Source organism: Coregonus clupeaformis, chromosome 33 (genome assembly GCF_020615455.1).
Source record: "Coregonus clupeaformis isolate EN_2021a chromosome 33, ASM2061545v1, whole genome shotgun sequence".
NCBI lineage: Eukaryota > Metazoa > Chordata > Actinopteri > Salmoniformes > Salmonidae > Coregonus > Coregonus clupeaformis.
This window is the reverse complement of record NC_059224.1, coordinates 16,315,175-16,331,807: the sequence shown is the minus strand read 5'-3', so window position 1 is coordinate 16,331,807 and position 16,633 is coordinate 16,315,175. Positions and strand designations below refer to the sequence as shown.

Genomic DNA, 16,633 nt, shown 5'->3' with positions numbered 1-16,633 from the left:
AGGCTATTCAAAACGTCCGTCTGTCACATCTACACACACAGAGACACCTAGAGAACATACACAAACATAACATATACCTCTCACTGTGAACACACACACTTTACATCAACACATAGCCTAACACTGCAGAGCAAGCATGATTGGTTAACCTCAGGATCGACTCCATTCAATTGAACAAATGGAGGGCTTGCCTTGAATTAATATGTTTTGGGGATTCCTATACAGCAGTTCTCAAAGAAGGGATCTATGTCAGGTAAAACCTTTCCAATTTCAATCAGTTGGGGTGTCCATGCCCATGTCATTAATAAAACGGTTTATGTTATCTCGCTTGTAACCATCTTCAAACCAGGATAAATCCTATGAGACCTGTCCATTTTCACAGCCATGTGAACTGGCCCATTTACAGGATATCTTCTGATTCAGTGCAGTATCATGTAAGTCATGGCATCTACACCATACTGTAGGCTACACTGACAAAACCTTTATGTCCTACAAAGAAAATAAAAGATGTAGATTTGACAAATCAGCATCACTGGCTCATTACACACATGGATGGTCTTATACACAGCCAATATTTACATATTGTCCAATCTGGAACCATTCTAGAACATATATTTAGAATGTATGTTAATGCAAGTGAGTTCAATGAACTCCAAGGGTTATAAAGCAGTGTCTTGTACAATATTGGTCTCTCTTCTTCCTCTAAAATGGTAACTATCACACTGTATTGAGTTCAACATAAACTTTCCCTGACTCAATTTAGTAAATGTTCTTGCCACTTTAAATCATCATGCAATTGTTTTTGTTTTAAAGTAAGTAAAGATACAAATCTCATACATTTGGTGTAGAATAACGTGAGCAAATGTCTCTCCAGGTTTCTGTGCTCAAGACAAGCTCACTAAAGGGCCTGAGGAGAGACTCAGCAGTGCATGAAATGATGTGAAATGTATGAGTATTCTTCAAAATCATTACAGAGTTGGCAATTGGCTATGAGCAAAGAAAATATATTTATATTGACTTTAATGATCATTTATTTCAGCCAAATATGATTGTTAGGCAGCATAAAAATAGCTATATGTAGGGTGTCCAATCAAAAACGCATATTTTGACCAATGGGTAAAATAATATGTTAATTGTGTAGATAATCCTCTAAGAAAAACCAATGGTCCAAACCTCATGTCTCTATCATAATCCGTTCAAAATGTATTGGATTGAGTTTTTACCCTTGTAGAATGGTCAAAATTAGGGTGACTAAATCCATGGAGCCAAGATAATTTTTCTGTCATAAATCAGGAAAATAGCATCGCATAATCTAGGCTGGATGCTGTGCAAGAATGAACGCTGCGGACAGGTTTATAACTCATGTTTCTTCTCAAATCAGGAGGACATAAAATACAATATGGAGATAAAATAGATATCGATTTTGATACATTACATGTAGTAGTGTTGTATACGGTGTTCATATTAATGCGAAGTTCCTGTTCTTTTTCGAAGAATTCTCACAAAAACAAGAGTATCTCTGTGAAATGTCAACAACGCACTGAGCGTACTTCAACATTTTTATTTGAAAAGACTTCTACATTTAATTCAGCTCGTGTCATGCTATTTTTGCTATTTGCGATCTGCGGAAACAACTTGGAAGACATGACAGACAAATGTAAAATCCTCAAAACTGCGCCTCTGTCAACAGCGCTGGGTGCTAATTAGGTATCAGATGTTTTAGGTTACAAAATCTGACTATATATATATATATATATATATATATATATATAGTGGGGAGAACAAGTATTTGATACACTGCCGATTTTGCAGGTTTTCCTACTTACAAAGCATGTAGAGCTCTGTAATTTTTATCATAGGTATACTTCAACTGTAAGAGACGGAATCTAAAACAAAAATCCAGAAAATCACATTGTATGATTTTTAAGTAATTAATTTGCATTTTATTGCATGACATAAGTATTTGACACATCAGAAAAGCAGAACTTAATATTTGGTACAGAAACCTTTGTTTGCAATTACAGAGATCATAGGTTTCCTGTAGGTCTTGACCAGGTTTGCACACACTGCAGCAGGGATTTTGACCCACTCCTCCATACAGACCTTCTCCAGATCCTTCAGGTTTCGGGGCTGTCACTGGGCAATACGGACTTTCAGCTCCCTCCAAAGATGTTCTATTGGGTTCAGGTCTGGAGACTGGCTAGGCCACTCCAGGACCTTGAGATGCTTCTTACGGAGCCACTCCTTAGTTGCCCTGGCTGTGTGTTTCGGATCGTTGTCATGCTGAAAGACCCAGCCACGACCCATCTTCAATGCTCTTACTGAGGGAAGGAGGTTGTTGGCCAAGATATCGCGATACATGGCCCCATCCATCCTCCCCTCAATACGGTTCAGTTGTCCTGTCCCCTTTGCAGAAAAGCATCCCCAAAGAATGATGTTTCCACCTCCATGCTTCACGGTTGGGATGGTGTTCTTGGGGTTGTACTCATCCTTCTTCTTCCTCCAAACACGGCGAGTGGAGTTTAGACCAAAAAGCTCTATTTTTGTCTCATCAGACCACATGACCTTCTCCCATTCCTCCTCTGGATCATCCAGATGGTCATTGGCAAACTTCAGACGGGCCTGGACATGCGCTGGCTTGAGCAGGGGGACTTTGTGTGCGCTGCAGGATTTTAATCCATGACGGCATAGTGTGTTACTAATGGTTTTCTTTGAGACTGTGGTCCCAGCTCTCTTCAGGTCATTGACCAGGTCCTGCCATGTAGTTCTGGGCTGATCCCTCACCTTCCTCATGATCATTGATGCCCCACGAGGTGAGATCTTGCATGGAGCCCCAGACCGAGTGTGATTGACCGTCATCTTGAACTTCTTCCATTTTCTAATAATTGCGCCAACAGTTGTTGCCTTCTCACCAAGCTGCTTGCCTATTGTCCTGTAGCCCATCCCATCCTTGTGCAGGTCTACAATTTTATCCCTGATGTCCTTACACAGCTCTCTGGTCTTGGCCATTGTGGAGAGGTTGGAGTCTGTTTGATTGAGTGTGTGGACAGGTGTCTTTTATACAGGTAACGAGTTCAAACAGGTGCAGTTAATACAGGTAATGAGTGGAGAACAGGAGGGCTTCTTAAAGAAAAACTAACAGGTCTGTGAGAGCCGGAATTCTTACTGGTTGGTAGGTGATCAAATACTTATGTCATGCAATAAAATTCTAATTAATTACTTAAAAATCATACAATGCGATTTTCTGGATTTTTGTTTTAGATTCCGTCTCTTACAGTTGAAGTGTACCTATGATAAAAATTACAGACCTCTACATGCTTTGTAAGTAGGAAAACCTGCAAAATCGGCAGTGTATCAAATACTTGTTCTCCCCACTGTGTATATATATATATATATATACACACACAATGTCAACGATATGTTATAAAAAGACCCCACTGAACGATTCAGAACATGAAGGATCGGATTTGTCGTGGTAAAATGAATTTCATTACACAAGGAAGTGAAATGTCATCACCAAAGGAGGGCTTTTACTACTCTGGGCAGAGTGGGTGGACACCCTACTATATGCTTTAAGCTTATGTGAGCAGCATTAACAAAATACATTTGCAACAGACTATAGCCTGAAGACAAACAGTTTTTATTTGTTTAAATGATTAGTTAGCAAAAGTTTAATCAGCTGGAGAATGAACTAAATTATGTTTGCTTTGCTCATTCTGGAGAGCTGTTGGCTCTAGATCAATGACACTAGATGCTTTGGCACATCACATGTCATGTTAGGAGGATGTTAATTATTTCTTAAATCAATAAATGTGCTCTATTAAATAGAGTAATATACAGTGAGGGAAAAAAGTATTTGATCCCTTGCTGATTTTGTACGTTTGCCCACTGACAAAGAAATTATCAGTCTTTCATTTTAATGGTAGTGTCAGGTCGTGTTGTAGGTGTGGTGTAGGAATCAAACGCAGGAAGCAGACTGAATTCCAAAAGCTGTATTCCTGCCTAAACACAGGCAACAGGACGAAATAAGCCTGACAGCAAAATACGCACGAAGGCGAAAAGACAATGCGCACAAACAGGTGCGTCAGGATGAAATAAGTGCACACACAAGTGCAACGAACGCTCCAGCAAACAGTGGAGAAAATAACGCTCAACCGAGCAATACACAGACTGACGGTAACAATCACACACAACACAAGACAAACACAACGAGAAACTTATAGGACACTAATTACTACAAAACAGAAACAGGTGTAGAAACAAACAGACAAAAGCAAACGAACATGAAACATCAATCGGTGGCAGCTAGAATTCCGGAGACGACGAACGCCGAAGCCTGCCCGAACAAGGGAGAGAGGCAGCCTCGGCCGAAACCGTGACAGGTAGTTTTATTTGAACAGTGAGAGACAGAATAACAACAACAAAATCCAGAAAAACGCATGTCAAAAATGTTATAAATTGATTTGCATTTTAATGAGGGAAATAAGTATTTGATCCCCTCTCAATCAGAAAGATTTCTGGCTCCCAGGTGTCTTTTATACAGGTAATGAGCTGAGATTAGGAGCACACTCTTAAAGGGAGTGCTCCTAATCTCAGTTTGTTACTTGTATAAAAGACACCTGTCCACTGACGCAATCAATCAATCAGATTCCAAACTCTCCACCATGGCCAAGACGAAAGAGCTCTCCAAGGATGTCAGGGACAAGATTGTAGACCTACACAAGGCTGGAATGGGCTACAAGACCATCGCCAAGCAGCTTGGTGAGAAGGTGACAACATTTGGTGCGATTATTCGCAAATGGAAGAAACACAAAAGAACTGTCAATCTCCCTCGGCCTGGGGCTCCATGCAAGATCTCACCTCGTGGAGTTGCAATGATCATGAGAACGGTGAGGAATCAGCCCAGAACTACACGGGAGGATCTTGTCAATGATCTCAAGGCAGCTGGGACCATAGTCACCAAGAAAACAATTGGTAACACACTACGCCGTGAAGGACTGAAATCCTGCAGCGCCCGCAAGGTCCCTCTGCTCAAGAAAGCACATATACAGGCCCATCTGAAGTTTGCCAATGAACATCTGAATGATTCAGAGGAGAACTGGGTGAAAGTGTTGTGGTCAGATGAGACCAAAATGGAGCTCTTTGGCATCAACTCAACTCGCCGTGTTTGGAGGAGGAGGAATGCTGCCTATGACCCCAAGAACACCATCCCCACCGTCAAACATGGAGGTGGAAACATTATGCTTTGGGGGTGTTTTTCTGCTAAGGGGACAGGACAACTTCACAGCATCAAAGGGACGATGGACGGGGCCATGTACCGTCAAATCTTGGGTGAGAACCTCCTTCCCTCAGCCAGGGCATTGAAAATGGGTCGTGGATGGGTATTCCAGCATGACAATGACCCAAAACACACGGCCAAGGCAACAAAGGAGTGGCTCAAGAAGAAGCACATTAAGGCCTAGCCAGTCTCCAGACCTTAATCCCATAGAAAATCTGTGGAGGGAGCTGAAGGTTCGAGTTGCCAAACGTCAGCCTCGAAACCATAATGACTTGGAGAAGATCTGCAAAGAGGAGTGGGACAAAATCCCTCCTGAGATGTGTGCAAACCTGGTGGCCAACTACAAGAAACGTCTGACCTCTGTGATTGCCAACAAGGGTTTTGCCACCAAGTACTAAGTCATGTTTTGCAGAGGGGTCAAATACTTATTTCCCTCATTAAAATGCAAATCAATTTATAACATTTTTGACATGCGTTTTTCTGGATTTTTGTTGTTGTTATTCTGTCTCTCACTGTTCAAATAAACCTACCATTAAAATTATAGACTGATCATGTCTTTGTCAGTGGGCAAACGTACAAAATCAGCAGGGGATCAAATACTTTTTTCCCCTCACTGTATCAGATGGTGCTGTGTTGTTCACAGTGGTGGTCACAATATGAGTACCCCATTTCCTGCAGTCAAATGACCAAATCGTCCTCTAGTGGCCTCATGGGTGGAATGTTATTAATATGTTTCATAATTAATAAACATTATATTTTTTTATGCTGAAAATCCTGTGTTTCTATGTGAAACGTTTATATTTCTGTCTTCTGTGATGTATATAAAAAGTGTAATATTGGGATGCAAACTCAAAATTGAATACATTTCAACTCTATATCTGACATGGTACAAATGTCTTCTTTTTTTAAGCCCATAACCATTTGTTTAAGACTACCAAGAAACACTGTGTGACCCTGATTTAGCCCACTGGAGTAAAAGGTTTAGGTTAATCCACTGAAGTCTGAAATTGAGTATTGTTTTGACAGCCCTTTTTACTGTCATCTGAAGATAAGAGAGAGAGAGGGGGCAGTAGTGGGGCGCAGGAAAGTTTGGGGTAATTTGGTGAAGAAATGTGGCGCTAAAGATCTTGATAATCTGAAATGTGATACCAGAGTGTTAGCCTATATAGGCAGGGTTAGGGAGTAACGGGTTACATGTAATGGATTACAAAAAAAACAATATACATTACTTTACCAGCAAAAATATTGTAATCAGATCACCAATACTTTTGAAAAAGTAGATAATTACTTCTAGAATTACATTTCATATTAATGTCAGTCATTAACTGAAAAAGTGCTACTTTGATCTTCCCGCCTGAGCAACATACATGGTAACAAAAGAAAAAGCAAGGCACGCCAACGAAGTGCATTTTTTTGATGGCGTTTCAAATAACAATTTGTGTTCAAAGAAGAAAATGGCAGGAATGTGACAGTTCAATGCAAACTGTTTGCCCACGGTAAAGCTGCTGTCGACATCCAAAGACTCCACTTCGAACCTGAAGAAACACTGAGATAAGGATGACGATTGGCAGGTGTGGCGCGTTAGCTTGCTTAGCTAGCTAGCTAGAGACAGACTTTACAATGTTACCATTGTTCCAGCATAGGTCGGAGATTTTAGAGAGTACTAGCTAGCTTGTTAGTCAGATTTTAATGGAAGACCCTGAGCAGGAAAAGGCAGCCAGATGACAAGGAGGAGTGCAGAGATGCACAGCCATCTACAGATGGCCAAAAGGGGACATCTTGTACACCATTGAAACAAGCAAAACTACAACCAGCAGAACCACACACCTCACAAAGCCGGGTTAATCAACTGGTATTTTACTTCATCATAGAGGATGTGCAACCCTTTTCACTAGTAGAGGTGCCTTCATTCCACAAGCTAGTAGAAGGAATCAGTGGTGGGAGAAAGGTCATGTGTAGAAAGACTTTGATGCAATGAATTGAAAGGGAATTTGAGTCCATGAAAGAAGCTCTCTCCACCAAACTCCAGAGTGTAAAGTCAGTCTGCACCACAGCAGACATCTGGTCTGCCCATAACTTCTTCGGCATGACATGCCAATGGATCAAGGAGGACACCTTGGTGAGGAAGTCAGCTGCTTTGGCTTGTGCGAGACTGAGAGGACGTCATACCTACGATGTGATTGCTGCCAAGATAAGTGAAATACATGCAGACTTTAAAATTCAGCACAAAGTGAGTGCCACAGTGACAGACAATGGAAGCAACTTTGTAAAGGCATTCTGGGAGTTCAGTGGAAATGAAGAGGAGCAAGATGAGACGGATGATGGAGTGAGGTTTGATGATGTGGGTGCGATTCTTGAGGAGGTTGAGCAAGAACTGAACTTTTTTCTCCCTCCACATCAACGTTGTGTGGCACACACCCTCAACCTCATCGCCACCAATGAGGTGGACAAAGCTGCATCCCAAGGTCCATCACGAAAATGATACAGAAGTGCAATGTTAAAATGTTCCAGCATTTGGAACAAAGCACACAGGTCCACATTAGCTTCAGAGGCAATAGAGGACATTGTAAGCATGAAAGTAACTGTGACAAGATGGAGCTCAGAGTACCGTGCCATCTCCAAACTCATAGCCCTCACAGATGATCTTCGCTTTCTTATCCCAACAATCCTAAGATTGAAGTCTAAGCTCTCAGAGAAAATAGCTCTTGCGACATTCTCTGCACACATCATCACTGCGGTCATTGAGGCTATAGACTGCCGGTTTGGACCTATGCTAAGCAGCCATGAAGCAAAAATGGCAACTGCTACCGTGCCAAAGTTTTGACTGTGTTGGCTCAACCCTGGAAAGAGAGAGGAGATGCGGAGCACAAAGAAGCAGCTTCTATGGAGAACATGCACTCTGAAGAGGTTGATGAGGGAGCACAGAACGAGTCTGATGAGTCAGAAGACCATTTTTGTGTGTTCGGAGGTGCAACAACAAGGGGCAGTGGCACTGCAGAGGATGAGGTGAGGAAGTAACTCGAAGACAAAGACAAGTCTTCCCCATTGTCCGGAACTTGTTTCTGAAGTACAACACTACACTTCCCTCCAGTGACCCAGTTGAGCGCCTTTTCAGCTATGATGGAAACCTGTTTACCCCTCAGCGAAACAGGATGTCTGATGCTCATCTAGAGCATGTCCTCTTGCTGCGATACAACATCAATTTCTGCCTTCAATCATCTGAGTAGGCTAGCTTCAGAATAGGCCTACTGCAATACCATGTATGATATGTGGGTTTATTGCACCTAGCTGAACTTTTTTTGCTTAAACTTTTTTTTTAACTACTTGGTGGACTAAATGTGTGATTACATTGTGCATTTTGTTAAAAAAAAAATATATGTTTTCTTCATATTTCTATTTCTCATTTTAGTCATTTTGCAGACGCTCTTATCCAGAGTGACTTACAGTAGTGAGTGCATACATTTTCATACTTTTTTGTACTGGTGTCCCTTGGGATAAGTGTTTAGCGCCATCCATGTTGCTGTGTTACTTATGCCCTTACTTTATACCTGGTTTTAACATGTATCCTTTGTCCTGCACATTGTGTTTGTGCCCACATTTTTAGACAGGTGTACATGATTAAAAGACGCATTGTGGTCTGACTGTGATCAGATCTTATAGGTGTAAATGGACAAGATCAGGATGAAGGACATGTTATAGGCAGGTATACAGGGCTTAAATACATTTTTGTCACAATGTTTTGTGATGTGTTCTAATGTGGCTCTGCTTAGTGGCTCAAACATCCTGCAATAAATGCTGTTAAAATGGTAATAATATTTTTTTTCTTCTTATATATTTTACGGGTGAAGTAATCCAAAAGTAACTGAAAGTAATCAGATTACGTTACTGAGTTTAGGTAATCCAAAAGTTACGTTACTGATTACAATTTTAGACAGGTAACTAGTAACTAACGGATTACATTTAAAAAGTAACCTACCCAACCCTGTTTATAGGCTACATAATTGGTTATTACCTTAGTGTCTTCTATTGAGAGGGATGTTCGAAAAAGGTCTGTCATCATAAGGCCAATAGCATTACTGTTAGACAGACTGGCGAGGCCCCTTTTCAAGTGTTATTAATCAAAAATAGTTTCCTATCTACCATTTCTCAGACACAAGGGACTGGCCCGTTCAGCCTGCCTACAAACCCGAGTCTGAATCCCAGCCAGTATAGCCTTCACTGCAACAAGGATCTGCTGTTGCATCCAAAATTGTATAGGCTAAAATTGTTCTCTCCTAATTCAATTTATTTGAATTTCATGTTCATTCATCCATTCAAAAACAGATTATTGACTCCAGTTCCATCCACTTCCAAATGGTCATCTTGTTTTCAAGAATAGGCTCCATGCACAGCTTGCAGCGATGATTTCCAATGCATGGGTGGCTCTGTGACTGTAGAACAACCATCCTGCTTTGCTGATCTGGCATGAAGACATGGTGACACTGCAACAACCCCATCCCACCCCACACCAAATAACTAGAATGAGATGATAGGGTCTGCACACTCAAACAAACATGCCATAAACATTCTCCATTTCATGCTGCAATACTTTCCAGGGGTTAGTGGTTCCTGAAACATCAGTCTATCTCATAGCTATTACCTCAGGCATGGCGCTGTCAAACAACCTAACTACTTAATTTGTACTCCTGTCTAACAAATTTTATCAAAGATCAGAAAGATTGTTTCGAAGTCCTCGTCACAATTAGCCTAATCATCTGCACAGTTTTTGTCACTTGTTTAGTAAGAGTGAGCAGAATGGCAAATGTGCTGGTGCATATGGAGGGTCGAAATCAATGACCATTAAAAAAAATTAAATTAAATTAATGTTATTAAAATGTAATATTTGTAATAGTTTCGGTCTCGGATCATTACATTTAGTTCGAAGTAATTGCAGACATCGAAACCGTTATTAGGCTATATCAAATCTGCGACCTATATATAATACAAGGCTATTATTGGCTATTTTTGATTATATTTTCCAATACTGATAATATTCGTTACAAAATATAAAATTCCATTATTGGAAATGAAATGCTGTAGGCGGGAACATGGTGGGTGCAGCTACGGGGTTAATTAAGCGCAGGAATATTGCCATAATTTACTGCAATTTAACACATTTAACTAACTAGGCTACACAGCATTCACACAAGGAAAATATATTAATATCGGGTGCATTTCAGATATTTACGCCATCCAACTAAACAATATTTTGGATAGTGTTTAACACATCTAATTGGACATAGTCAGGTTCCACCCAATCCAGTATAGGCCTAATGACCCTTGTGATGATCCACATGCACTTCCATAACGTAGGCCTAACGTTATTATTAATTGTATTGCAATACATCCCCAAAATCAATAAAACATCAAGGATTCTATATGACTTGCTGCGACAGAGGTACATTCTTTATATTCACGTAAAATAGCGAACTTGAGTGCCACAAAACACGAGCATTTGTCAAAATGTTCTTTCTTCCCTGTCCATGCTGAAATCGAATACACTTCACTTATTTGTGTTTTCGCGTTAAGTAATTTGCCTTGATTTCGGGAATCGATTATCAAATCCGATACTCAAAGAATAGACTGGTAGTTTTAGATGAAATTGAACAAATGTAACACTCATTATAATAGCTAATAATGTATTTTGCTTTGTTATTTTCAATATAGGCCTAAATGTTGAATATAACTAACTAAACCTGACTTTCCCCCCCATGGAATAAATATGAAAAGACGATTAGATAATTAGATAAGTACTATTACAAGGATTATATTTTTTTGTTGACGTTCTTAAATCAATTTTCTGTTTTCTTTGGCAGGACATTGTAATGCGTTTTTTCATACGAAGAATATAGCCAATAAAAGTCTATAGCTACAATATTGTATCTGAACATTTCAATAGTGGCTATTCCCCAGTAACACGTACTGTTTTTTTGTTTTGTTTGTTTTGTACTATTACTTAGCAATTATATTACCCCATTTTTAAGGTCTCAGGGTGTTTCACCAGTCCCCCATCAGATCTCGTGCTCAATTAACTTCCCTCGGACCATCCGTCAAACAGCCTACTGTCCAAAACGAAGCCAAGCATGGAAATACATTTGTTCATTCCCATAAAAAACATTCCACACGGACAACATAAGAAAAGACTCGGCGTGAATAAAGCAACGTTAGGCTACTACAGATATAAACAGTTCAATTATACTGTATCCTTGGAAATTATAGGCTGTGTTAATGTCTTATATTTACATAAGCTTTCCCAGCATTGGATGGGCAGCGGGCACTTCATGGTAACATGCATTTTCGTTGCAATACCGATTGTTTTCAAGAGACAAGAGTACTCATTCTATCAGTTTGATTTTGGTAGCCTACATATAAGTCTACAACAATTACAAAAGCTACACTAGCCACATTATTTGTTTTATTTTTTGTACATTTACATCACAAGATAAATAGCCTATACATCTTTTCAGTTTAATAAACCCTTATGTCTGCATTTAAAAAATATATAGAGAGAGGGCTACACAATTATGTCTGTATAATTGTATTTACAAATAAAAATGAAATACTCCCTCTTTGAAGAATGCTGATAGAATGCAAACTATCAGCATATGGCATCTACAATAAACCTAGAACCTATAAGTCCCATGATCAAACACCAAATATCTTCACATCTATTGAGCATTATTTAGTTTGATATAAAATAATCACAGCTCAAACATGTAAAAAAAATGTGCATTACCTTTTCAGTGAATACATTTTGGCATTCTTCTCGCTAACGAGGTGAGATTTCTCTGAATTTATTTCTGAATTCACAGTGGTATCCATGGCCGTGTCTTGTCACCGTTGTATCTGGCAAATGAAGCAGAATCTGAAGATGTGCAGGAGTTTCAATGTGATCAGTCTTACTGTATCTTAAATGACACTGATAAAATTCGTCCAAGCCATTCCAATTGTGCTAATACAATGAATTAAATGATTCATGGAAATAAGTATCACCAGTGGCAAATATGGGACCCGAAACAGACTAGTAGCCTGCTCTCAATTCCACTGCTGTGGTATAGGCAATGGTAAACTTGGCTCTGAATGTGCAGGCTTTGCTTTGGTGCAGCTACAAAGAACAGCTGACTGGAAACAGCCAAACCCATAAAGGTATCGAAAGCATATGTGTCGACGTCAAAAAAGTGCAAGATGTTTCTGCGGCTAGACTATGCTAATTGAGAGGAATAGCACGTTTAGAATTGTGATTGGGTCCTTAGGTGCTGTGCAACAGCCTGTAGCTACAAGTAGCCTACCTATTATTGAGAGCTCAATTAACGTCGTGTATATTGACCATAGCCTATAGTTTTTTCAACGACGATTTCCAAATTAAACGACATTGTCATGACACGTAAATAGCATAAGACATTCAGAGGTTAAATTCAATATCAAGTTGCAACTAGGCCATTGACAGCAGCACACCAGAGTAAAACCATGCAGCATTTTCTTCTAATGCCGTGTCCAGAAAAAGAATCTGAGTCATATCCAATGATGTGTATAAACTCTGGATGACTAATAGGGGACGCTGTATTGAAGCCACCACGCAGCCATCTTGGTACTCCTCAATTGTAGGAAAATATTTTGGAAGCTATATAAATGCATTTATTAATGTCTACATTCGTTTTTGACACGTATTATATTACAGACATCTTAATGCATACTTTTAAATTATATTATGTGAGCTAAACATAAAAATATTTTCCTTAAAGTATATATATTTTATTTTTTTGAAAGTACTAATGTTACTGTCCCCACTACAAATACTTCAATACATGTAATTTTGTTCTTGAAACATTTAATAGACATAATGTAGAATTCCATTCATTCCTATGGAGGACTGCTCCTACTAGGGAGTGCCAATATGGCCGGACCGGTGGCTTCAAAGCCTCTTAGTGTCCAATACAAAGCATCAGCAATCCACACATCAAGTAGTGAGGCTAAACCCAGTCGGTAGAGATACACATGGCGAGGCAGGGTTTAACGTGACCACGCCCCCGAGTAGGGTACATCGGTAGGGTACTCTCACTCCTATGTTAAATTGCCTACTTTCCTCATAACCCAACAACGGCTGTATTCTTTTATTTTTATTTTTTATCATTCTATAAACATTTTGGATATGCTTGGTTGGCCATTTTTAACATACTTCCATGCTGTCTTAATCAACAAACTACATCATACCTAAAAACACTTTCATTCTAAACGTAAAAATGTTAGCATGAACAGATAAGACGGTCGTACGGAGAGTACATCAAAATTATCAACCAAAGAGACGATTCCAACTGACTTTCTTAACTAGCTAGCTAACCCTGTTTTTAAAATGCCGATAAGCGGTTGTGTACCATTTTGTTTTAATAGTAGGAGAAAAAGACCACCAAATTAAGTTTAATCAACTGCCCAAGGACCAGGTTAAAAGCACTTCATGGTTTCAGACTATTATGCCGCGCTGATGATGGAAAGCTGTGGGCTCCAGTTATTCAATACATTTGTGTGTTCGAAGCACTTCACTGGTAAGTCGCTAACACTTCTTTGTATCTCACTAGCTATGTGTATTGCACAACGCTTGCTAGTTCGCTTGTAGTAACCGTCCAAATAACAGCTATAATATTCTTATGCATTTGGATATTTATGCAAACCTGGAGATTCCACCAAGTAGGTGTAGATATAGCCATAGGCTACTTGGGCCATTGGTAGGGTTGTCTCCCCAGCTGGTTTACGGCAAATTGAAAGGACATATAGGCAAGTCAAGAAGACTCAACATTTCTATATAAATACCTAGACCGTTAAAAAGGCAGGCAAAGACTGTAAGTAGTTACGCGACATATCGAAGACTAGCAAATTAGATCGAGATTAATTTATCTCGCTAGCCAGCCAGATAACGTCAGCTAACTGGCAAAAAAAAAAAAGCTAGGTGTAAACAAACAGTGACGTAGGTATAACGCGACAACTTTACTAGCTTTACTGTCAGTGTTAGCAGGTCGGGTAACAAATTAGTGGCAGAATAAGTATCATGCAAATCATATGTTGTTGTGACAGCCAAGTATGTTAATAATGACACGTGAGGCTGCTGAAAACGTTTATTGAAACAACAAAAAAGTATCAGTAATTTGCTGAGGATGCCGCCAAAGTTTGGCTAATTACGCGGGGGCATGGTCACATTAAGCCACGCTTCACCGTGTGTATCTATTATAGATAGAACGTCGCGGCACCTGCCGGCATGTGGAGAAACAACCTGTGGTTACCCCATTGGCTCACAGCAAATAATTGGCCATTTTCAAATGCAATTTTTTTGGTCTGCTTGTTTTAGTCAATTACATAACTAAATTTAAGCAAAGTACAACATGTCTAAAGATTGCCTGCTCCTGAGTATTCCCACTACTTAGAAAAAAATAATTTTTCATGGCGGTGCTAGCCGCCACATGAGTGAGTGCTAGCTATCCAACCAAGTTGCTCATAACGGCGTATGTACACCACACAGAAATACTTTTCAAACCTTCTGGAATACACACGCCAAAATCACTTTTGGCAGCCCTCAGTACGTACTTTACCCCTTATCCACTACAATGGGACAACAAAATCAATTCAAATCTATGTTGGTGACATCGGCGCCCAAATTTTGCATTCCCAGATGAACTCCGAAGTGTAATGGAGACTGGATTCCTATCAAGGTAAGGTTAGCCAAGCACAAAACATATCATTTATGATCATTATTTTAATTTTAAGACACAGTTACAGCATCATGGTTTTTCAAAATATGTTGTTGGTTCAGCTTGGTTACAACCTTGTTTACCTTTACCATGAGAAAGCAGCACTAAACAAATTAGCTAGCTAGGTGTCTAGCTAGCTGGAAGCTACATCAGCACTTAAACACTGGTACAGGATCAATTGATTAATATTGGGGATTTATTATTCTCCTAAATTGATGGGATGACTAACTTAGAAAGACTGGGCTAATGTAGGCTGTGACACCTGGCAGGCTGTGATTGATGTGAAGAGCTGTTTTAGGGGGTAAAATGAGATAAGGATTGTATCTCCAAATGCTAGACTATACTGGTTCTTTGTGATCTGTGAGCCTTCCTTGGACGTAGGAATGATGTCTAAGGGAGCTGGCTCTTCTCACTATGATAGGTTGTTATGATGAACGTATGCCTGGTAACAGAAGAGGCTGGCAACAGGGGTGCATCAACGGATTGGCTGAGTAAGTTTAAACCACGCTCAAGTCTCTACTCTAATTGGCCAGCAGAGAAGTGGGAAATTTTCTCTGTCAGAGTATTTGAGTATTGGATCTGAAACAATGTGTTAGTTCTCTGGGGTGCCCTGCGAGGTATCGCAGAGAGCCCGTATATACGAAACATCATATTTACCATTGAAGGTTTTTGCATTAATTAAAATAACTAGTATATCTTAGAAGTCGTGTTGACCTCTTTTGTTCCTAATACCAGATTTGAATTGACGCGACTTTGACATTAAGTTATTCACTTTCTGTACAATAGATGTTCAAACCCAGACAGCTTTTAGGGAAACACTTGTGACCTTCTCTCGTTGGATTAAGCCACGGAAGAAGAGTAGCCAGCCGTTTCTGCGTCAGATTAAATTAATTGCAAACAAGACACACTGATTTGGCATTGGAGAAATGTGATAAAATGAACACATTGGCCTATCTCTCTGTCCATTCTTAGACTGTAATTTCGTAAATTTTTGTGGTATTAAAAAAATATATTCTGCTCATATGTAAAATTACTTAGAATTGCATGAAATGTTTATAAAAGGCGTTTTTTCTCGGGCCTGCAAATACAATGATAGACTCATGCAATTATTTTACTATAAAGGAGACCTTAGCATCCCTACTCTTGTCGCTGGTAGTCTATGAACCCACAACCTTCTGGCCCGCAGCCCTGTGTACTATCAAAATTCCTGCTTTGCCACGTAATGCTCACTAGATGGAAAACAGTTGCTAAAACTGCATATGTAAGGCTCTGGTCTGTCCAAGAAGTGAGGGTAAATGGTAGACATGTTCTCTGTTATCTGCTTTGTTTTAGTTATTATTTTGGGTATAGGGTAGGGTCACTTGTTTTTTTTTCAAGTGTTCAGGGAGGGTTTAGATAAAATATATTTTGCATTTTCATGTTAGAGAGGTCCGATTTTCTCCATGTAAGCCTTATTATGAATAACGTTCACTCCCTAACAGATCAGAGATCTGCATACTAATACACTCAACCACGATCAGGGCTAGCCTGATCTGTAGAACCGATCTTGGACCAGTGTTTATGTGCTGCTGCTTCCAGC

At 39.7% G+C, this 16,633-nt stretch overlaps 1 protein-coding gene across 1 annotated transcript in view; it reads right to left on the bottom strand.

The window, feature by feature from the left end:
• The window catches only part of LOC121548891 (zinc transporter 2-like), a 32,111-nt gene extending 17,889 nt beyond the window's left edge, over positions 1 to 14,222 (bottom strand). Inside the window, exons 1-2 of the mRNA XM_041860531.2 lie at positions 13,984 to 14,222; positions 12,054 to 12,163 (exon numbers count right to left, since the gene is read on the bottom strand). Of these exons, the coding sequence (XP_041716465.1) occupies positions 12,054 to 12,139 (86 nt within the window). The 5' untranslated portion in view covers positions 12,140 to 12,163; positions 13,984 to 14,222. The remainder of the gene's footprint in view (positions 1 to 12,053; positions 12,164 to 13,983) is intronic.
• Positions 14,223 to 16,633: the final 2,411 nt, after the last annotated feature.